Source organism: Canis lupus, chromosome 31, assembly GCF_011100685.1.
Source record: "Canis lupus familiaris isolate Mischka breed German Shepherd chromosome 31, alternate assembly UU_Cfam_GSD_1.0, whole genome shotgun sequence".
In the NCBI taxonomy this organism is placed as follows: Eukaryota; Metazoa; Chordata; class Mammalia; order Carnivora; family Canidae; genus Canis; species Canis lupus.
In genome coordinates, this window is record NC_049252.1 from 32,600,060 (window position 1) to 32,623,870 (window position 23,811).

General features: G+C 44.8%; 1 protein-coding gene across 1 annotated transcript in view; it reads right to left on the bottom strand.

Moving 5' to 3' along the window:
• KCNJ6 (potassium inwardly rectifying channel subfamily J member 6) overlaps window positions 1-23,811 on the bottom strand; it is a 260,697-nt gene that overhangs the window by 171,194 nt on the left and 65,692 nt on the right. The window contains exon 2 of the mRNA XM_038581478.1: window positions 12,506-12,557. Within this exon, the coding sequence (XP_038437406.1) occupies window positions 12,506-12,530 (25 nt within the window). The 5' untranslated portion in view covers window positions 12,531-12,557. The remainder of the gene's footprint in view (window positions 1-12,505; window positions 12,558-23,811) is intronic.

The following is a 23,811-nucleotide window of genomic DNA, read 5'->3' on the forward strand; positions in this document are numbered from 1 at the left end:
CCCCCAAGGAAGAGTCTCCCCATTTTCACATCTCAGCTTCTGAGAAACTCTGGTATCAATAACAATCAAGCATAGAAATGTGCAAATTGTTACTGTTTTGTTTGACAGCAGATCCAAGGTCATCCTTATGGATGATCTTGTCTTTCCAAATCACAACATACACTTGAGGTTCCTCCAAGAAGCGTGCAGTTGTGAGTTGAACTTTATCTGATGTTGTGTCTTGGTTTAGAAAAAAATAAAGGTAAATTAAAAAAAAAAAAAAAAAGGGATCCCTGGGTGGCGCAGCGGTTTGGCGCCTGCCTTTGGCCCAGGGCGCGATCCTGGAGACCGGGATCGAATCCCACATCGGGCTCCTGGTGCATGGAGCCTGCTTCTCCCTCTGCCTATGTCTCTGCCTCTCTCTCTCTCTCTGTGACTATCATAAATAAATAAAAATAAATAAATAAAGGTGGGGTTTGCAGGTGTACCCCACTCACTTGGGATTATCTCATCTACTTTCTCATGAAAAACAAGAGCTCTTGTCTTGTTGTTCAAAGGAGTGTGTCATCTTTTTGGTCAGTCTTGAGAGGATGGTTCTTATTTTATAACGTACTTCCCCTCCCACACTCACTCATGGCGCCTGCTGGTAAGCACTTTGCTATTACTTGGTTAATTTTTGTGATGGACTCACTCTTGGTTTATATTAAAATTTCATATTATTTTTTAAAACGATTCAGGGAAGGATCATGCAAAGTAATTTTGAGGACTACAACTCTTGATTTACCCAAGAAATTATTTCTTCCTTTCTCAGTGGCCACGGAGTGATATTTATAAGTCTGACAGGAGAGAATGGTAAGAAAATCTTCTCCATGGGAGAGTCTTAGAGATGCGTCTGACACCTTTCCCTTCATTAAAGCCAAGGAAAGAGAATTTGGAACATACACAAGAGAAGAGCATTCTGGATTAAAAAAAAAAAAAATCCAGACTAGCATCCTGGATTTTGAGGAAAAAAATCCAGACTAGTTTCTTCCAATCCATTATCTTACTGAGAGCATTCTTGTTGACAATGTGTGCTAGAAACCAGAAGAGCAAAGGCCTGTCCCTGTAGGTGAGGGCTTAGCAACTAGGAGGAGAAAATTATCTGGGGAAGGGGATTATTTAGCACTCAGGGCACACAGATCATTGGGTGCTTTTCCTTGATTTCATTGGACACACAGTCGTAGGTGAGAACTAGAGCCATCATCTGGATTAAATAAATATCTAGTAAGAAAAATCCCTAGTGACCTAGGACAGAGTGATGTTTGGCTTGGGTTTGACTTCAGAAAATCAAGTGAATTTTCTTTCTCTTGAATTTGTAAGCTGAGTCGTGGAGTCCAGGGAGCAGACATCATCAAAATCACATCTGTGCCACGTGATATTGGGAGGGAAGAGTCCGTAGATTGAGTCGAAAAGAGTACTGATATACAGCAATGAAGCCCATAAAGAGACTCTCATAAGGTGACATGTAAGGTGCAGAATTAACTTGTCAGAAGAAAGGTACCATAGGTAACAAACACCATATATTAAAACCCTAAAGCAGCCCAAATCAGTCAACAAGAAGTTTTTGGTGCCCACTGCTAACTTAAAAAGCCATACAGCCGTGTCATATGTAACCCTTGGATCTTTGAGACTTGAATATAGTACAAGGTGGTGAAAATCAACAACACAAATATATTTCTAATAGCTAGAGAAGAGTAAGTTAAATGAGGTGTGGTGATAATAGTACATGTTGTGGGACAATTGCTATGCTAAATGCTTTATAGGTTAGTGTTCAGTATAAGAATATATATTCTACACAGTTATAAACTTTCAATGTACCTATTACACATTCGATTCATATTCAGATGCAATTATTTAGATATTATATATTATAATATATACGTAAATATACGTATTAGGTCATATATGCATAGACATCATTTTATGTATATTATCAAAACAGTGCCAGGTGGTTGCTACGCTCAGTTGCAGAGGAGAATGGGTAATTTGTCAGTGGGCTCACAGCTAGGAGGCTGGACTCAGCAGTGCCGGGGATAGCAATGATGGACAGACCTCTCCCTAGGACCCCACTCGCCTCGCCACGCATGTCAGGGATGCTTTGCTAATTGTGCAGAAACCTTTATGAATGCAGTTCTGGGCTGCAAAGCAATTCTCTGAGTCAATATTTAAAATCAAGATGCCCCCTCCTTTTAAAGCCCTTGAGTCTGAAATTTAATATCTTGTGAGGGAGATTAAATCAAAGCAGAAAGGCATACGAGAAATGTAGGCAGTGGTGTTTTTACTGCTGATCCTTTTAGCTCTTTCCTCTTGGTGAAGCCAAGATTTGGTGAAGCCTGGGAAGTGGCTTTCTCCTACTCGGTGCCACCGAACCTCACCTGATTTTAATTTTCCCCAGCGCCAGAAGCCAGGTGCTTGCCTGCCTCCACCCACCCCAGACAAATCCGGGAGGTAGCGGGAAGCAGTGAGCCCACGGGCTGTCCCAGCTTGTCACCAGGAGGGAGAGCAGGGCTGGGAGTGGGAGCGGTAACAGCCCTGCACAGGGAACCCGTGTTCTCTTCCCTGGGAATATCAACGAGGCAAAAAGGGCTACACAAGGAAAAAAGCAAATTCCTCTGCCCAGGAGATCATATCGATCCGGATGTGAGAAAACACTGTGTGCTCAGCATGGACAGGTCCCCTCCCCAGTCCTGGGGCTATGCTCTTGAGCTGGAGCCTTTAGAATTCAGTATTCTCCACTGCTCCTACCATCTGCTCACTCACATCTTCAGTGCCTTATCTCAGGCTTCCTAAACTTAACACACACATTTGCTCATATTCTCCTCCTCTGGGTTGTCCACACCTCCTTGCCCAGTTGGGCATCTATCCCTTACCCTCTGGCCTTTCTCATGGTCATACCTCTGGGCAGGGGACCCTTTACTCTAGAGACTGAGGATGCAGAGAAAATCTTGAGACCCTGACTTTCACCCCCCACAGCCTGCCTTGGGGTGATCCAACCCCAGGGGACACATCTTCTCATTTCCCCTGTCTTCCTTGATGAGACCTGTTGTTAGCAGAGCAGTTGATGTGGGGTGGGGGAGGAGCGGGGAGTGGTGGGAGGGGGGAGGGAAGGATCATGAGCTGGTGGCAGGTGGTGGGAGGCTGGAGCAGGCTCTTAGAGCCAGGTGGCAGCATGTGGGAGGAGGGAGGAGAAGGACAGTGAGATGGGGTGGCATTTGGTGGGAGGCAGGGAGGTGAGGGAGGAAGTGTGAGGGAAGAGAGTTTAAAAATGTATTTGTTTACTTTTGTACTTTGGGCTGGAGCAAAGGCAAGTGGGGGTGGGTGTGTTTCCCATTCCCTATGGGATCTGGGTCCCTGGCTTGAACAGGTGGCTCTTCCCTTGGGTCTTCAGTGGGAGCCATGGCTCCTCCATAGCTCTGGGGTATCACCTGAGTACTCCAACGGCTGAACAAAGAAGCATGAGGAACACAGCCTGTTGCCGGGGCATGTGTGGGTCAGAGGAGGTGATGGAGATAGAGAGTTCTGGTTGGTTGTGGCCCCAGTGGATGGTGATAGCAGCCAGGCTTGGGCAGCTGGCTCCAAGTTGCCAAGCTAGGCTGGTACCATGATGATTCATGCCTCCAACATCTGCCCTGTGTGTGATTACCTTCTGGAAAAGGAGTGGGAAATGAGGGAAGACCAAAGTCCCTTTGATCCCAAACAAGAGAGGAAGCTATTCCCAGTGACATGCAAACAGCATTTGTGCCTCCTGAGATGGGGACCAGTGGAAACTAGTGCAGAAAAGTGGAGAGGATGTGGCTGCTCCAGAACTGGTCTTTCCACCACCAATGGCTTGGAAAGGCAAAGTAAGCAAGAAAAATTATTATTGAGACAGTAAAGGGAGGGGTCCTAAAAACTGATGTTTGGAAAGAAGAACACTCCTGGTAGCCTCCAGAAGAACCCGGGTCTCTGTCTCCTCCCCTCCCTACTGGAAACCCTCCTGTTTCTGCCAGTCCCAAGAGCTGTGGTATTCCCAGCTCTCCTCTTGAACACTAGTGGAAAAATCACTCCATCTTTCTGAGACTCAATGGCGTCATCAGTAAAATAGAAATACAAACGGGTTTGGTTGTCCCCAAAGCCAGGCAGCCTAGGCAGATGCTCAGTGGCCGCCAGGAGTGGTTCAAGTTGACCACCACTGCATTAAGCAAGTAGTGGTGGGAAACCATGGCACAGCCTGACATTGGAGATGGAAGCCTCGGGACGGTCTACGATCAACCAGCAAATCCCACCACTGCTGCAGAGGAATGAGTGATTAGGTTCTGCTTCACCTTCCTCCTGCTTTTATTCAGAACAGTGATTCCCAGCCTCTCAGCAGGGGGTGACTCTGCTCCCCAGGCCAAATCAGGTAATGTCTGAAGACACTAGTTGTCACATCCTGATGCTGGTGGCATCAGGTGAGTTGAGGAAAGGGTGCTATTAGATACCCTACCATGCACAAAACTTCACAACAGAGAATTACCCAGCCCCAAGTATGAACGGTGTCCAGGTTGAGAAACCCTGACCTCGATCTTGGTGCCAGAGAGAAGGCACAGGTGTCAGAGAAGAGTCTCAGTGACCAAATCTGCCATTCATCAGCAGGTGGGGCTCCAAGGGACCTCCGAGATCTTGGATGGAAATAAGCCCGAGAAAACAGGTCTAGTCTTGTTTCCACTGGTACCAGGACCAGTAATAACTTATGACAAATGTCAGGCCTCCTATGCTGAAATTTATTTCCTTTTGCCATTTTGAATATTGCTGTGTGTTTCCACCAGTGAAATCCTTTAAATTACAGGCTGTTCTGGGGATGGCGAGGGAGGAGCTGATGATTGGGGAAGGCTCGCAGTGAGCGGCAGATGGAGACCACGGGAGGAAGAAGTCCCACCTTGAGGGGCAGGGAGGGTGAGGTGGGGTGACCAGGCGGGATGATGAGGAGCCCACCCCCATGCAGATGAGGCTCAGGCCACTCCGCGGATAGAGGATTAGAGTCCATCAGGGGCCCTTGGGCCTCGGAGCTAGGAGCTCTGCTTGACTGAACACGCCCCCTGATCTCAACGAGAGAGCAATTATCCTTGAATTTGAAAGATGCTTTCCAGTAAGGACAAGCATGTGCCTCGTTGTGGAAAAAAAAAAAATAGCAGCTTTTCAGAGGCACACAGGCCGGGAAGCGCAGGACTGTCTTCTGCTTTGGATCAAAGGAAGCTTTTCTGCCGAGTGATGGGACTGAAGGGATGTATTGCCTGGAGACCAAACCTGCAGTCTGAACTTCTGCACAGATCTATTTGCTGCTGCCCCAGTGACTGGCCCTCCTTGATGTCCACCCTTGTGCCCCCCTCCCACCCCAGTGTGCTACAGGTCATCCAGGAGAGAATACATTAGTCCGAGTTACTAGTCGAGGAGACAACACCAGCCTGGCGAGTGTGAGCAGGAGTGTGAGTTGGTTTAGGGGTACGATCTCGCTCTCAGGCCTAAGGGAGAACCAGAGAACTGACCTCTAGGCTGGGCTTCCAGAACCGATGCCCAGAAGCACGTGGCCGAGCTGCTTTCAGAGGCAAGGGCCACCTCTGTCAGGCTGGCCTGCCCCCGGCCTGGAGCTCCCGAGCATCCGCGCACCTGTAGGAGGGGCTCAGGCTGGCGTCCCATCCACACGGGAGGCCGGGCGATGCAAGCAAGGGAGGTGGGGAACCAGGGAAGGAGAGTCAGAGGGGGGCATGCTAGGTGGGCACCATGTCACATGCCCCCTGTCAAGGAGGAAGGCAGAGGAGAGGAGGGGAAAGGGCAATGCAGCCAGGCCAGGTCAAAGGCACACGGCCCGCAAGAGCTGATGGAGGCAGAGCCCTGGGGGCTTCCCACCCACCTGAAGCTTCCCTAGTGGACGGACCCCTTGCCCTCGGAGGACAGCAGCCCTGCCCGCCTAACCGGCTTCACCACAGAGCTCATTTAGAGAATGGAGGACGGAAGTGTGATACAGACCGTGTCACGGCAGGGCTGAGAGAGCAGTCCGGAGCCATGAGCTGGGCTTGAAGGTGGTCACTTGTGAGATGATGCTGTGCCTTCCCATGTGAGTGTGAGCTTGGGGGACAGGTCTCAATATTCAAAGCATCTGAGTTTTATTGGAAAGGAGAAGGCATGTTTTACAAAGCACGCTCTAGTGAGCCCGGTGGAGCTTTAGTCTCCGAGGACAGCGTGTTATTTAGTGCCCTAGTGACTTCATACGAAGCATAGCTCTGCCCTGCCTGAAGGGTCCTCCTTGACCCCTGACTCCCAGTCTAGCTGCTGGGTCTGGACCAGCCATGAACGGAGGCCAGAGTCTGTGTGCCATGTGTGCTTGGACCTGCAACTCTGGTCCTTTCCCACTGGGGAGGGGGCTGCAGAAGTGTGGTAGGTTGTGCAAAATACTACACCCTGGCCAAGAGGGCCTGGCCTAGGGCATTGGCAACTGCACGTCTGAGAGGGTGAGTGGGCACTTCCCCACAGGCTAAGCACCTTACAGCATCCCAGCAAGCAGGGCAGGCCCCATGGGCTGAACCCAAAAGGGGGTTATGCTTCCATTCTCCTCATTGGAACCTTGGGACTGAGGGACAGAGACTCTCAAGAATTCCGATACCTGCTTTTCAGAATTCTCTTAGTCTTGGTCTCTTCCATCTGCATTTCCTTTTCTGAGGTATTTCTTCAAGATATTTCTGTTTCTCTTCTAGGCCTCAGGAGGAATCTCTGGCAGCTATCACATCTCCTATGTCTCTCCAAGATGCCACCTCCTTCCATTCCCCTGATCTAGGGGTGATGCTGATCCCCTGCCACTGCTCAGAAGCGACTTCTCTCTCTGTGTCTCAGTCTGGTTTCTCAGCATTTCCAGAATACAGTTCATTCAACCTCTCTGTCTTTGGTTAGAGCTGGCCTTCCACCTCCTTCCAAGCACCACTTCCATCTTGGAAGTTAGGTATGGTGTTGGCTTGTGGCTAATGCAATGAGAGCAGAGGTGACGTGTCACTTCTGAGTGGAATTATAAGATACAGTGTTGATATGTCACGTTCTTCTCCTCTCATGGCAGTGAACATGAAAACTCAGGTGGAGATGGAACCTCCGGGTGATACGGAAGTGCCCAGTGCACGGCTGACCAGTGTGGACACGTGGCGTGAAGGAGAAATTGATATGGATGTGCGCACATATGGGTGTGTGTACATGTGTGCATGGGTGTGTGTGTTCAGTGGCAGAAATGTTTTATTGTAAGCATAGTGTGACCTGGCCTCCCCTGATACTTTCATGGCTGCCCTATTTGTACCCCTGAGAGCAGGAGACACTTTTCCTGCAGGCATGCTGACCCCGTGCCAAAGAGGACCCCAACCACAGAAGCCTCTGTCCTACCGTGGTGCACTTCCTCAACTCAGTACCGTCAACTTTGTACCCATTGCATCAATGCCTCAAATCACTCCTCCTGCTGGCATTTTCAGTGCCAGGGACTTCTGGAAGCTTCCACCAGTTCCCTCTCCAAAGTTCAAAGCCTGGGCCGCATCCCCACATCCCTCCTTCTCTTCTTCAGCACATGGCACATCCGATCACGGCCTCTTTCGCACATTCGTGGTCTGGCCTCGTCCGCCACACCAGCTCCCGGCTGCCTCTGTCTGCCTCTGCCCAGACCAGAAGTGCTTGCCACGAGGCCTTTGGCAATCGTTCTAAAAGGCGAGATCTGCTTAAAAATCTTAAGTGCTGCCCCTCCCCCGTAGGAGAAAGCCAAGCTGTGCACTAGTTCACGATGTGACTCTGGCCCACGTGCCCGGCCATCTGCTACCTCGCTGGCCTGGCTCTGGGCTCAGGCCACATGGACACTTTGCTCTTGCCCTGCACTGGCCACATCCCCATACCTCTGTCCTTCTGTGCTGGGTCCTGGCACTCACGTTCCCACTGGCTGCCTGGTGGCACCTGCACACCCTCCGGGTGCCTTTATGATGCACGCACACGTTGGAAGGCTGTGGAAGGAGAGCCGTGCTGGGCATCTGCCTCCAAGCTGCAGCGCTTACCCGGCAGCCTCTGCCAGGGTGTGCTGTTCTGCACGCAGCTATGAGTCTCTTGCCTCCCCCAAAACGCTGCACACGGTGCAGGCAGGGTCCTTGTTTTCTGGTCTTTTCCACGCCTTCACACAATTGCCAGGGTTATGATAACATCTCCATAAGGAGGGACTAAGTGATTAAAAAAACACTGCATTTGAATGGAGCTAATTTAATGAGGAGTGATTGTAGCTGGTTCTCACTCTTCATTTCTTTTGATACTAAACAATTTCAAATCTGGCCTAAATTTGAGCTGTTTCTTTCATCATAGGAGGAATTCCCTCTGCCTTAATGCAGACAGCCAAGACCTTTAAGCCCCTACAAAACACGCCCCTGGCTCTGGTTATGGGCAGTGGGAGGAACCACAGCCCACTTGTCTCTGCCCGGCGCTGGGAAGGGACCGCCCTGGAGCTACTCAGGGCACAGCTGGCAGTTGGCTGGGTACCCGAGAATGACAATGAGCAGCTCTTCTCTTTGCTATGCAGGTGTGTGATGGCTGTGACAACCACAGAGACAACGGGGTGGGGAGGGCGGGTGCTCTTGGGGAAGACTGGAAGGGATCCTGTGGCTGGCAGAGCAAATGCATAGGGCATGTGTGCCCGAGAGAGGCTGGGCAGGTGGCAACAGAAAGCCGAGGAAGTCAGCCCATGCCAGCATTTGGAGTGAGCCACAGCCGGCCTCGGGCACCATTTGCCACTGCAGTGATGACGTGCTGCTGCTTCCAGGAAGGAAAGGGGAGTGGGATGCCACCAGAGTGCCGGATGGGGGACCCTGGGAAGGCGCCCTGCAACCTGCAGAAGGTGTCAGGGCCAGTGTCCCCTACCTGTTCCATCCTTAAAACCCCATCACCATGCACAAGACAGATATTTAGTTCTAATCCACATTATTCGTGGGCCCAGGTGCTGAGACTCCCCACGCTGTATTTGACAAGTTCCCTGCAGCTCGAGGTGTGGAGATGGTACATCAGCATGCATTGACCGTGAAGTGAATTATCTACAGAAATCTATGGAATCAAAGCCTCATAAAGACCGTGATTCCAGAGCCCCCAAGCCATTTGCATGCCTTTGGACATCTCCAATCTGTCACTGTCTGACTTAGATCCCAGTGGCCAGGACAGACCCTGCCCTCCCCAATGTCTCCTCGAATGACAGCACCATGTAGGATGTGGTTTTCTTGTTTGGGTCACCATATGCCGATTTATGGACAAGGTTGGCAATCTCCACCGGTTAGTCTCTCAGCTTGATTTCAGTTAGTGGCTGGGGTAGTAAAGTGCTAGTAACCAAGGGTAAGCTCAGGGTAATTTCTTCCAATGTGGGTTTTGTTTGAGCCATTTGGAACTGGGCTTCCGGTTGTGTAAGTAGGAATATATCCATTTCCAAGATGCAGACAGAGATTAAAATGTCAACGGGCAGTGGTAAAAAATCAATAGCCTTTGAAAGGTTGAAAGTCCACCACTGGTTGTTGCAAGTGTGGAATTCACTAATTTTAGACTCTCTTGAGCCGCTCTCTGTTAATACCTCTTCTTTCTGCCTACTTACCATCTTGTGACTTTGTGTCTTTCCTCCTTAACAGCAACTTCTCTGGGTCTTTTCACACATATATTTTTTTCCTTATATGTTTTTCTCATGTGTACCTTTGCTGTTTACCTCTTCCTTCACATCTGGTTTTCTTCCTTTTTGTTTTTTTCTTCCTTTCTATACCCCTTCCTCATTTCCATGATGTGGCATAAAAATATTTTGAGGGGTTATCTTGCTTTGATTGAATAAAGTTTCTTTTCATCACACTTTTAAAAACCTGCTAACATTTTTGTGTCTTCTGCTTGCCCTTTTAAAACACTGGGAGACTAACAGATCTTTTTTGAGGTGGTGATAAATGGCACTCTGAAAAAAATACTCCCTATCCCTGGTCTAGAAGATGAAGAAGATACCCCATCTCCATTACGGTTCTTGCATACTTGCATATCTACTGATCCCATTTGGACCCTTATGGTGATAGGAGAAGAATCACCATCTGATTCTGGTTAAACACAGATATGTTCTAGTAACCAGATGGCTTTTGCTTGGCAGTTTAACAAGCAAAGTGTTTACTGACTCTGGAAAACCATTCAGTGCATTGTGTCCTGGGCATTTGTGGTTCTGTTTATGTCCCTTTTACCCAGTGGCCATGGATTTGATGTTCCCATCAAACTTATTGTGTAGCAATTGTATGCTAATTCTTTGCTTAGCTTACTGATAGAATCTCCCTACATAATTATGTATTTATGTCCTTATAGATTTCCTATGTAGAATCAATGTATAATCGTTTGTAATATTATTCAGGAGTTTAGTTTTGATGAAATGTTTATTGGTGGTATTGCATGATTAACTTTCGTAGCAAGTGCCTACAAGAATTATGTATTTTTTATATTAGTGTTTCTTTATCATTGTCAGGATCGGTAAATGGGAATGTTGGATATGATTCCGAGATCTGTTTTCGCTCTTTAAATTTCCTTGTGCATTGAACATACTTATGTAAACTTTTCATAAAGACAAAGTAAATTAGAAGAATGGCTGCACCCTTTCATATACCCAGGGGTTTGGAATTCCATTTTGACAGAATTCTCCTAAGTCAATAGATTCATAGGTCAAAGTCATTAAAATTATTGTAGGGCTAAACCTGAAACGAAAACCCAACAAATCAGTAGTCCAGTGTGTGTGGGGTGTCCTTATTTAAATACCCCGGATCCCATAGAACTAGAAAAATTAAAACAACTTTATCAGAAATATTGAGCATGCCAAAAATATTGACTTTTATACTGCCCTTGCTGTTTTACAATTCAGTTAGAAGAGTTTAAAAAAATTCACTGAATTCGAATATCAATTTCTAACATGGACCTCGTAAAAACTGCTAGCATCCCATCTCACATGCAACACCATCCAGTTGAATTTGCCCCCACACTCAAGACTATTCATTGGCCATGATGCTGGGTTCTGGGTCATCAATCCTTCTAGCATTCAGAGAATATCTGTGGGTCTTTTGTTCTGGTGACTTTGGATTTAGAGATTTGAACTAGATCTGTGAATGTGCTGTGGATTATGAATAAGTGGGTGTTGTCCATGGGCCCATTGCATATTTTGACAACACAGGTTTGTCAGTTTTGTGATGGTACTGGTCCCCTCACTATTTCCCTCTAGGTCTGAGAACAGCGTGCATTCCATGACTTAAGATCCTTTCCCTTAAAAAAAAAGATCCTTTCCCTTACAGAGAACCAGTTTGGGGGTCTTCAAACCAAGTGGCAAATGCTTTGAAATGTTTCAGTTTCAGGGTGGGGAAGATACAGAAATGAGTGGAAGCGAGGCTTGTAAGTGCTATGGGGCGGTTGCGCAGTCCCCTGAAGTCACCATTTACATGATGAAATTAATGCTCAAGATAAATGAAACTATGCAGGAGTTTTGGGTCAGGGATTAAAAAAATGCAATGCAAAGATCTTCTTAACATTTTCTTTCTTGGGGGAGGGCAGACCTTTGGGGAATGTGGGATTCATCGACTATGCTACAAAACACTTCTATTTTAATAGTCTCATGATTTGAGGGATAGCAAGAGGAGGAAGCAAGGGCCCAGTTAAATGTGGGCAAGATTAGTGGTTAATTATGCAGGTCAAACTTAATAAGGTGTTCATGGCCTGGATGATAACAGAGAAGTATCCACAAATTTCCCTTGTAACTTTAGATATGAGTTCTATCACCAGGAAAATGTATATTTCCAAAGGGAGGAAGGAAAAAGCCTGCATTGTCTATTTCATATCCGTATGGTCTTTAGTATTCAAACTTCAATGTATAAAACTACATTTCTCATTTTGCAGGAGGATTTATTATAATTAATTCTTCTTTCCTCTTAAAAATGCTTTGTATATCCTATTTATTTAACTTAAGAGCTTAGAGCATTATACCACTGATCTATTCCAAACCTGAATCATTACCAGCTACTTCCACATCAAACACTCCATTTTTAAATTGTCGTATCTTAAAATATTCAAGTACACCTCAAAGATTGAACAATGACAAGCCATTCTTTCTTCTCTTTGGATTATCCAGCCTTTGGAATATCTGCCCATAAAACTTGAGCCGACTTTGACTAAACCTCCTAAAAGTCAGATTGGAATTACTCTGGGTCCCAATCCTCAACACAGACCTACAAATAAAACCCCATACTTTGAGTAAAAATTTCAGCACAGAGTTCAATCCCACCCAAGACAAATTTCAAGTAATGCATATTGTAACATCAACACAACACACGTGAACTAGACCTTGGTGATCACAAGGATGGATGAGAGAGGCAGATAATCACGAAGAAAGGGGGATTTTGCATGATTTTGTGGTTTTCCACTTAAAACCAAAAATACAGAATAAATTTTGAGTTAAAAAAAAAGGAATAAATTCCAAGTTACTCACTCATGGATTCCGTCAACCTGGCCATCGCTGCACTTTCTTCTTTATGCGTTTTCTGGAGATGAGAAGAAAAGACATTTATGTATAAGACACACCTGAGATGGGAATTAACACAGTGGGTCTGATGTAGCTCTATTTCTTCCTTTTTCCTACATTAGAATCTGGTCACCAGTGATGAACTGATTTTAAAAATCTCATATTACGGCTACATGATCAGTCACTGAAAAGAGATTTTTAGGGCATTAAAAAAAAAACTTGCCATTGCTCTTGGAAGGGAGTTTCTGTCACACTGATCTTGGATATATATAATTGGTGACGCACGACCAATTTTCAAAACCTCTCTGACACTGGGTTTTTGACATCCATATGCCAATCTTTGCTTTCTATTTTCTCCTGTTGAAGCTTTTTTGATATTTTTGGAGCTGGTATTTTTGTCGTCATTTGATTTCTTTTTTTTCTAAAAGCTAAGTCGATTTTATACATTTTCCTTTGTCTTACTTTCTGGAATTCCTGGGGTCTTTTGAAAGTTATCACTTTTGATGGGTTTACAACCTTATCTATTTTGGGCAGAAAACATTTTGTTTCAACTGGGATATAGGTTATTACCCACTGAGTTTGAGAGCCAGAGTGATACCTACATAAATTGGATCTGTCCTAATTAAAAAATTACTTTGGGGCTATTAAAAATAATGGTCATCTCTACTGAAAAGTTCTCTTCAGTTTCTTCATATTTCTTCAATTTCCTCGGGTTCTTAACATGTACAGTAACTGAAACGTTGGCCACTATTATTTTACTGTTTTGCATCCTTTTTCTTTTTCTGATTATGAAACTAATACATGCTTGTTATTTAAAAGCTCCAAAAGTACTGAAAAATTATAAATCAGAAAATATAGTTCTCCCCCAAGGCCCCCCAGAGGAAACCAGTTAGATTTTGGTGAATGCCTATTCATTCCCATTTTTGTACCTGTGAATACATACATATATGGAAGTATAATTCCTTTTTTAGAAATATAAATATCAAAAAAAGAAATATAAATATCTATACTATATGTGCAATGTTATGAGCTATTTTCTTCACTTAACATTGTATCACACATCTTTCTATGTCAATAAAGGTAGACTACACCATCATTTTTAAATGACTGCATAGCATTCATCATGGGTGAATACACCATAATTTCTTCAGCCAGATTCCATTTAATTCACTTACAATTTTCCACTATTTTATAAAATCTTTGATAAGCACCCTTGAACTCATCATATGTTGGTGCACTTGACCTGAGGACAAATCTTCGGGTTAAGATTGATCTCAAAGTGTGAATATTAAGAATTTTTGACACATATTACTCAATTGTCCCTCCCAAAGTTTGGATCTGACAGTGTATAAAAGTGTTCATTTCCTTACATTCTTGCCAACTTGCCAGTGGCATAATTATTCCACCCTCATTCTTGGCCAAACTGATAGGCAAGAAATAGTTTCTTGTTATCTTATACTGTCATTATTCCTTCTCTGACCTTTTGTTTATGAACAACCATAGCATTCCTTCACATGTCATCAGCACGTCATTGACTTGGTCTCCTGTGGTCATGCTCCAGCTCTTCTGTCATCAATATTTCAGTTCTTAGAAGCCAAAGGTGGCATTTGTTTTTCCCCATGGCCATGGTATCGTGTGAGCAAGTCACAGCTGCTTGGCTAGCACTTGAGTTAATGTGTCACGGCTTGGGTGTTGGAGCACAGCTAACAAAATGATTATTCATCCTTCTGGTGTCACTATTCTCAAACTGGAAGAGTTTGCTTTGTGTCAACAACAACTTTTTATATTATAAGTACACTGGATTTTTATAGGCCCTGTATTCATAGCAATGAAATTAGTGTGCCACTTCTTACTTTGATAATTGCCCTTGTCAACAGAAGGACCACGATCTACCATCCTACACGCAATGGCATCTAACCCATCATATTTAGCCTGCCATATGGTTTCTATTGAGATGGCTATGGAGAGGCTAAGAGGGCCATGTAGCAGAGAACTAAGACAGGCAAAGAGAAACTTGTCACGACAACACAGTTTTACAGGAATGGGCACAGAGACTGCTTCAAAATGAGCCCATTCTAGTGGTTCCTGACAATTTGTGCATAGAAGCGACTCTATGATGACAACTCAGTGACATTTTTCCTTGACCTGTAGGAACCTTGTCCTGTCTCTGCTTGCCCTGTGTTGACTCTCCACTTCACCACTTAGCCTAACTCTACTGCTGTTTTGGCCCTTCTGGCTATGTGGACTCTACTTGTATTCTGGTATATGACCTGCTTCTCCTTCATCCTCTGGCTCTGTGCTTATAGGTGCTCACCCTGGGTCACTGATTGCTTCAGCTTGGCCCTCCTATGATGGCCCCAGTGGTGAAGGTCCCCACAGCACAGGTATCCAGATTCCAGGCGTTATATCCTAATGAGGCCTTGTCAGTTTTGTCCATCTTCCTGTGTGTGTCACCACTTCACTCTTATGACTCAAGGACCCTGCCACCTTTTGTACCCTAGCCCGGCTGGTGGGTGGACCTTGCAACTATTTTTATTCAGATGTGTTGGATATCCTAGTCCTGGAGAAATCAAATACTGCCTGTATCAGCATTTTTCTCTTCCCTGTAGTTAAATGGGAACTTCTGGCACCAATGGGGGAGGGGTCCTTAAAAACGCTAAATTTAGCTCTCTCAATTTGACTCATCTATATCATAACTTATGGTAGAAATCACGGCATCTGTTTCTGTGTAAGTAGTTCAGTCATTCTATGGGATGTCTTTAAACTCCTTCTGTCCTTCCCTCATTATCAGAGAGCTGAGGGTTGCAACCACAAGGCACGTATACCCAATAAGGGATTGACATGCCACTCTTGATCCTGGGCAAATCCCCTTCCTTTTTTAAAGCTAAAATTTTTCCTCCAAAGTAAATTTTGCTGTTATCAGATTTACAGTACTGGAGAGAGGTTTAGAATTACTACATATTAAACCTGGAAGAGATTCTTTCAGAGATTGTCAAGTCCGACCCTATGGTGATCCAGTCAAGGAAATTGAAACCCCTGCCCAGAGGAATTTCCACCATGGTGGGCTCTTCCCCCTGTCAACCTCCACTCCCCTGAAAATCTTCAAGACCACCACCCACGGGTATATCAACACAAGATTCCTCACATAGCAATCCTGTCATGTCGGGCCTTCTCAGATTTGCCTCCTCTGTATTCCCCAACAATATCCCTGATTTCTACAAATGGCTGATGACCTCCTAACTTATATATCCAGCTCTGACCTCTCCATTGAACTTCTGTTGTGTACTGGGGCCCCACCCAGATGTTCATTGGATGCTCCAAACCAACAGGCTCAAAGCTACTGTGTCCCTCACAGACTTCCACCACCTTCATACCCAGGCTTCTTTCTTCATTCTCTGTCTTCAGTTTATAGGATCACCACCCACATCATACCTATGCCAGAAGTCTAAGAACATGCCTCCCTCTCTTTCTTTCCCACCCCCAATATTTCACATATCTTAAATCTTACTCCCTTATCTGGTGTCTCTAAAGGGACTGTTAATGTTGCTTCCACCTGCCTCTGGTCACATCTGCAACACTGAGGGTTTATTCTGAAATAGCCCCGGGGATCTACCTAAAAAGTAGACTTGACCCAGCCACCTCCAGGTTCCTGGAGGAACCTGAATCTTTCAGTTTCAGTCTAGCAAGTAAGTATGCAATCCTTGTCTTTTAGGTGGGGCCACATGGCTGGATGGTTCCATCTTCCACACTTACAGTCTAGTTATAGCTACCTTCCTTCTGTGGCAATCATTGTTCCCTCTGCCTGGACACTCTAATTTCCATTTCCTCCTTGTGCTCCCAAATTTATCTCTAAGAACTCCACTGGATATAAGGCAACATATGCAGTTTTACCCTACTCTTCTGACTATGTCTCCCAAGTTTTACATCTACACATGTTCATGCTCAAATGCATCCTTATGTCACATCACATCATTTGTTATAGGGGTAGGAGATTCCAAGACCTTTGAAAAAGTCAAGTCCTGACTCCCAATAGCCTCATTTGGGGGCTCCCACTCATGCCACCATCACAGCTGGGAGGTAGGGTGGCACATGGTAGACCAGAAGTCTCTGCTACTGAAAAGCTGTGGTCCTAAGCAAGTCATCTTACTTTTGTGGTTAGTTTTCTGGACTTTCTCTTTCCGACATGGTTTGCTTTATGCTAAGGTGCCCCCAGGATTAGTTAGTTATGTGAAGAGGATATCTGTAAATGCTTATGTGTATTGGTGATATATTAAGATGGGAAAAAAACCAAGATGTGTTGACTTCAAGAATTTTCCTTAAGAAATATCTTTCCTCTGGGAGGCAAAGAGTTTTGATATTTGAGATAATCATTATTATGTAAAATGTAAAAGAAAACCAGGAATATGGGAACCTTACTATTCTGAAGCAAAGAGCTTACTTGGTCCTGAAAACTTATTGTTCTTATTTACTGTGTATGTCCTGCTTACATGTTCTTACTACTCTGAGACAGAGCAAGAAAGTGAGAAGTACAGGCACTTAAGTGAGAGGACAGGGAGTCCAGGAAGAGCCTAGGTCTAGAAAGGTGCTTGCTTGGCTTTGACGTTTCTTAGCCAGTTACTGTGACCCTCTGGGAGCTCCAGTTTGCTCATTTGTAAAGTGGGATATGTACTGTCTGTGTGTTTCCTCATTCACAGGCCTGGTGTGAGGAACAAGTGAGGAAATGTATGTTAGTACTCTCAAGGGTTATGTCCCTGTGTGTGACTGTGTGTGTGTAATCAGTATTACTTTTGGCTACCATGGGAGGACTGAGGCTTGTACCCTGTTCTTACTATTTGAGGTTGAATAGTGAGTTCTGGCATGTGTACCAAAAATAACAGAGCAATTTTCCCTAAAGCTAAGAAGTCTCAAGGTTCTCTGCCCCCCAGGGATGACTCATCAGGTCAGCGGCTCATGGCCATGCACCTCATGTCCCTATTGCCAGAATCCTCCACCACAATACAAGGTTCTTCTTAGAAGAGCTGAAATCTTTTGCTCTAGGAGTCACTCCACTGACAATTGTGTGGTCATACATTTAATGGAACAACAGAAACATTTAAAGTTTTCAGGAATAATGATGACATGTTTGAGCAAAACATATCCACAGACACTTGAAGAAATTCTATGAGTCTTGTTAAAATCATACCAAACTTCTTCTCAGATAGAATATAGACCCTCAGGGACAGTGGGTATTTCATTTTCTTATTGTTCGACCGTGTTCTTTCTACACCTGGGAATGTAAATAAAAGCTCAACAGTTTGCTTGGTGTGTGTGTGTGTGTGTGTGTGTGTGTGTGTGTGTGTGTGTGTGAGAGAGAGAGAGAGAAAGAGAGAGAGAGATATTTATACCCACACTTCTGTTTCAGCTAAGAAGTGTGTAGCTTTCTATTGGGACCATGCCAGAGATATACTTCTCTCTGTCTGAAATGACAGAGAGGTTTTTAATGAGGGCAATTATAACAGTCTGTAGCTCAAAGCTAAGAAGTGTGTGTGTGTTTATAGGGATGTGGTGAGGGAGAGAGAGAGAGTCATGAATGCAAAGCTTTTGGAGAAGGTGGAGCTCTTCTTCCAATGCCAGGGGCTCCCTCACACAGAGGGCGGGGGCTGGCAGGGCTGAGTGAGGTCTGCATGTTCAGTGGCACTACTGCATTGCTTTCTGTTACCCAGGGCTTTTATGGACAAGAGGAAAACTCATCATAGTTGATATATTTCAAACCAGTCATATTTACATCTAGGATATTTTTATCTCTCTAAAATATGTCCTTATATTCGTCAGAAAACTGTGATTTTTTTCAAGTTACAACTGTTTATAGGAACATTTATATCAAGTGGGAAATGATAATGCTATTTTATGAACTTGTATCCTCAACTGGACCTCACCTCCCAGTTAAAGCTGAGGCCCTCCAATCTCCCGCCTTGTTCTTAGGGTTCTCTACAAACATGCCAGCTGTGATCTCCAGCCTCAACGTTCCTCCTCCTCTTTCCTGACATGATGCCATTGCAGGTCACCCAAGGACTGATTTAAAAGGAAAATGCTACATTCTCAAATAGTCAATCAGATAAATGTTTTTATAAATGGTACCATATATATTGTCTTGAGTTGTTGCTGAAAAATAAAGGGCAGAGGATTTAAGAACCACACATTAACTTTTTGTCAGTGCAAGTATGGTTTGGAGCAATAAAAATAGTAATCCCTAACATTTATTTCCCATTCAATGCACCATGATTAAGTGCATTTTTGAATTATCTATCTCATTTAATTCTCACAGAGGCCCTATGACATAGGTACCGTCATCCTAATTTGCTAATGGAGTAATTGAGGCACAGAGTGATTGAGCAAATTGCCCCAGGCTACACAGCTCAGCGAGGAGAAGATTTGGGTTTCAAGCCCAAGAAGTCTTCCTTTAGCACCTGTGTTTTTCACCAAGGAGACACTTGCAATCCTAAGAAAGTAATGATGGGCTGGAAACAAAAGCTGCTAGAGCAGAAGGCAGTGGTAAGGACCCCGGTCCAAGATAGTTTGTAGACTCACCTATTGCTTAAATACTCATTGATTTACACAAGGTGGGAACTAAATATAACAGGAGGGAGAACAGAAGGGAGAACCTTCAGGTAAGGAAGGCTCTATACCTGCCTTCAGAGAGTTTTCAGTTTAGTCAGGGAGATAAGATGTGCACATACATAGCTCTAATACCTGGTACTGAGGGGTATCTATTAAGAGAGTTCTACAGGATATCAAAGGGAAGAGGGTGGAGGAAGACAAGGGAGGGGGAGGGGGAGAGAACAGGGAGGGGAGAGAAGGAGAGAGAGAACAGAGAAAGACAGAAGAGAATGAAGTTCTAATTCAAGAACCGGAGCAGGCTTACAGAGGAAGAGCTTCAACATGTCCGGAAAGAAGTTAGAATAATGAAAGAAGGGGAAAAGCAAGGCAGGGTATTTTAGGTGGAGAAACAGTATGGGTAAAGGTGGGGAAACTTGGTGCCTGAGGGATGGCAGGTAAGAGGTGGACTGCAGCAAAGTATGAGAGACGTGCAGTAGGGCGCCTGGGTGGCTCATTTGGTTCAATGTCTGCCTTCAGCTCAGCTCAGGTCATGATTCTGGGGTCCTGGAATCGAGCCCCACATCAGGTTCCCTGCTCAGTGGGAGTCTGATTCTCCCTCTCCCTCTGCCCCTCCCCCTGCTTGTGTTTCTCTCTCTCTCTCTCTTTCTCTCATGAATAAAATCTTTAAAAACATGAGAAGTGCAGTAGGGGCTGACTTTGAAAATTAAGGTGTACACTGTGGAGGCCATGGTGTCAGGTGCCATGGTGCCAGGCTGAGTCGCTCAGGAGGGAGCCTGTGATTGGGGCTGGGGTAGTGTTTGAAGCTGTAGGAGGAAGATGAGAACCAAGGTCTGAACCTGCATGAGCACCCTGGAGAAATAGCACATACTCTCTCCTGAAAGCCAAGGCACAAAGGGGTTTGAAGAATTAAGAACTCACCCATCAGAATGTGATACAATTTCAGGTAGAAAGTTAGTGTTTATTCTGACTTATTTAGTGGAAGACTCCTATAGTAACCTAAAATTTTCACGGTATGGGGTAAAAAATCTGGAGGGGACTATTTGAAAGAGGGCCATGCAGGATGCCCCTGGTGATACAGCCTTCTTTGCAAAAGGTGGGGAGCCCCTGCCTCACCCAGATACCCTTTCAAAGGCCTGTATAGGCCACCCTGCCAGGCTCCTTACAATGATATCACTGGCCATGTTGATCAGACTAGAGAGGGTCCTAATGCACTGAGATATTAGGATGTCTTACAAAAATGAATTAAATCAAATTCAAGGTTGTGCTTGTACTAAGTCACTTCGATTCATTTGTGGTTCAGGATGAGCTCTTAGGTAGAAAGAAGGGGTTTGGAGCACCAACCTTGACGCCTTCTTGGCAGTATGTTCAGCATGTGAACTTCTTATGCCAAGAGGAATGGGTTGAGTGGCTAACAGTTGGAACCTGTTAGCTGGACTGTATGGCTGTAGAACTCCCCCAACACTACATCTGTATGTGTCCTCTGCTTGAAATTCTGTGGGCTAACCTCTAGACTCCCAGAACCAACATCCCAGTAACATTTCATGAATGCCCAGTGTGGCTGGTTTCTTTGAATAGGATGAGTGACTCATTTCTCCTTTCCTAGAGCTCCTGGAAATATCATAAAATGTAGGACAAGCATTATCACCAAAGTCATATCAAGAAGTTTCTTATAAAGAAGATACTGAGCCAGGTTGCAGGCACAGAGGATTTCTAGACAGCTGAAGTAGGGAGAGCCTGTTCACGCTGCTGGTAGCCCTAGGTAGGCACTCCTGCTCCCAAGACGCATGTACACTGGTTTTGGCCTTGCCTCCCCAGGACTTAATGGCAAAGTGCTGAACTAGGAAGCAGCAAGGACTCCTGTTCATCTCGTGTCCCTGAATCTGTTCCTTCCCTTGTGGATCTGCATCTCTCTGGGGGTTTGTTTGGCCTCCAGGGCTATTTTGCAGGAATCCTACACCTCACAGTGACCAATGCCTCTCTCACTTACCTTCACCTGAGGGACAAACTTTGCTAAACCCTCTCTATTCACTGGAAAGGGAGCAGGTCCATATTGTTTCCTTTCTTTTCCCTTGACTCTTTTGGTTTGTCCACAATCCAAGCTCTGGACATGCTGAGTCTCTAATAGCTGCTCTGCACTCCCAGCTCTGTCTCATTCCATAGTAAGTCTCATTCCAGGTCCTGTCTAATTCCAGGACCTTTGCTTCAAGACCTGGCTTCCACCTACCTTTCCAGGCCAATTTCCCACCTCTGTTCGCTTCTCAACTATGCCCCTTTAGGTACCAGAACACATTTCATCCCTCTTCCTGCTTTCTCTGCCTGCACAATTAACTCCTACTTGTCTTTGAGGACTCAGTTCAGATTTTTTTTGACATTTCCTTGATATTGTCTCTGGCTATCCCTTGCCTAGTGACCACTCTCTGCATTCCAGCATATGTGCATACTTCTGTCATAAGATTTCTCATTTCTGGAGCCATGACTCTCAAAATATAGCATGTCAGAGGCAACAGTCCTGACTTCAGGAACAGCAAGAAACTGAAAAAGGATTAATCCCTTTCTTTCCAAAGAAGAAAAACCAAAACCCCCAAAGAAAACTAACATATGAATACCATGACTAGAGTTTCCATGATTTGTCATGAGCTTCTGGACATGGATTGCTGACTGATCATTTGTAAAGAGCATTCCAGAAGGATTTCTGCTCCGGAAAGTGGTGCAATGAGAGGACCTAAAGAGTCCTCCTAAAACTGTTTCAGAGATGTGGTAATTATTCAAAGATAAAAAAAAATCTCTGATTCCTTCTATTTTTGTATAGCGTTGTTTCTTTTACTGATCAGACAGGTGTGGAAGGGGTTGTGATAGAGGTGAGGTAGAAGTATGATCAGGCTAGGCCAGTGAAATACTAGTAACTGGTTAGCTACTTTGACATATAAAGGATATTTAGAAAATAATCACCCTACTCAGCAGGTTGACTCTGTTTTAAGGAGGCATTGAAGTCAAATGGTGGGACTGACACAGTCAGTAGAATGCCTTATGTTTGTCTATAGTTACCACTGGCAGGAATGAATCAACTTCCCCTCAAACTTGAGATGCTATGATAATGCAGAGATTTTGGGACAGTTACAATCATATCTTTTGTCAGGAGATTAATTCAATCGTGTAATTTAAGGCTAAGCTGCCTAATATTGATTAAAACCCACGTGGAGATCCCCCAATCATATGGGTGAAAAGTGGAGCACAATGATGGCTCCTTCTCAGGGCAGCCCTCTCTTGGGCACTGTGAGCATCCAGGGAAGTGGTGTGGATGCTTGTTCTCTCAACTGTCACAATGGAGCCAAAAGGGCAGTTGAGAATCCCAGTTATTTGAATCACTCAGGAAGTCAGTCTATTACTTATGCATGTGAAAGAGTATAGGAGACAAGGGATTTGATTCTTCAATCTCTTATCTGTGTCAATAGTTATAAAAGATACTAAGAGGAATATTTTTAAAATGTTACTTTGGAAAATTCAATTTCATAACCAAATGTGACATTTACTGGGCTAGAGAATGAGGAACATTGATTGATAGGCATCATCTCATTTACTTGTGCTCTTTGCCACATATTTTCAGCTTGAACTTCTCTTTGGGTGGCAGAAGGAAGAGAGAGAAAGTGACTCCTTTATTAGGTACCTTGAAACTGAATCTCACCAGCACAGATCTCTGAGAAGAAAAGAAAGTAAGAAAACATCATTCCACTTGTTCTTTTGTTTTTTTCTTTCTATTCACAATTATTTTCCTGACTTCAGCTTCTTGAGAAGACTCAAAAAGGTGGAGAGAAGAAGGCAGTCCAGCCAGAGATCTTGGAGTATTAGAAACAACATACTATTGAGTTTCCTGGTTTTTGTTTCTTATATCTCTGAGTGGAAACTGAAGAAGCCACCAACTCAGAAATGGCAATGGGCAACCGATGAAAATGTCCCAAGGAAAATCTGCCATCTCTGGTGAAAGGACCAGGAAAGAGGCAGCCTAGAAAGAAAACTTTAAGACCTTAACTGTTCTACTTCACCGTAACTCCACAGAAAAAATTGCAAGCCCTGTCCCTGCCTTCACCTCCCCACTCTGAGAGTAGAGGATGAGTGGGGAGGCCAGACTTTCACCTTCACTTGGCTATAACAAGGCACCCCAAACTACCTGACAGGGTGGTGTCAGAGAAGATGGAGCAAGAAGCCCTTGCTGAGGGGTAATGGGTCCCCCAGAGAATACATGGGAAGCCTGGACTTATCTTAAAATTCAGCAGTAATGAGGCAGCTTCCCTGTTCCTACTGAGGTAGCATTAAAAGAATCCTAGTCTAGAGCTAAGACTTCCATTAGCACTCACCAGTAACAATGCAACTCCTCCAAAGTATGGTGGAGACCACGTGGGAAGCATAATGAGCTGCCTTTCCTATTCCAGCCAAGGTTGTATCATTGAGGTCCAGTAGGGAGCCTGAACTCTAATTCCTCCCCTCCACTCTCAATGGAGACTGACAACCCAATAAGCAGTTATGAGGTTGTATCCCCATTAACCCATCCAAATGGTGTCAGAGGACCTCTGCCATAATACAAGTTTTAAATAAGATGAGTCTTATAACACCCAAACATCTAGGTTTCAATAAAAACAATCACTTGTCACAGAATCAGAAAGAGATCAAACTGAATGAAA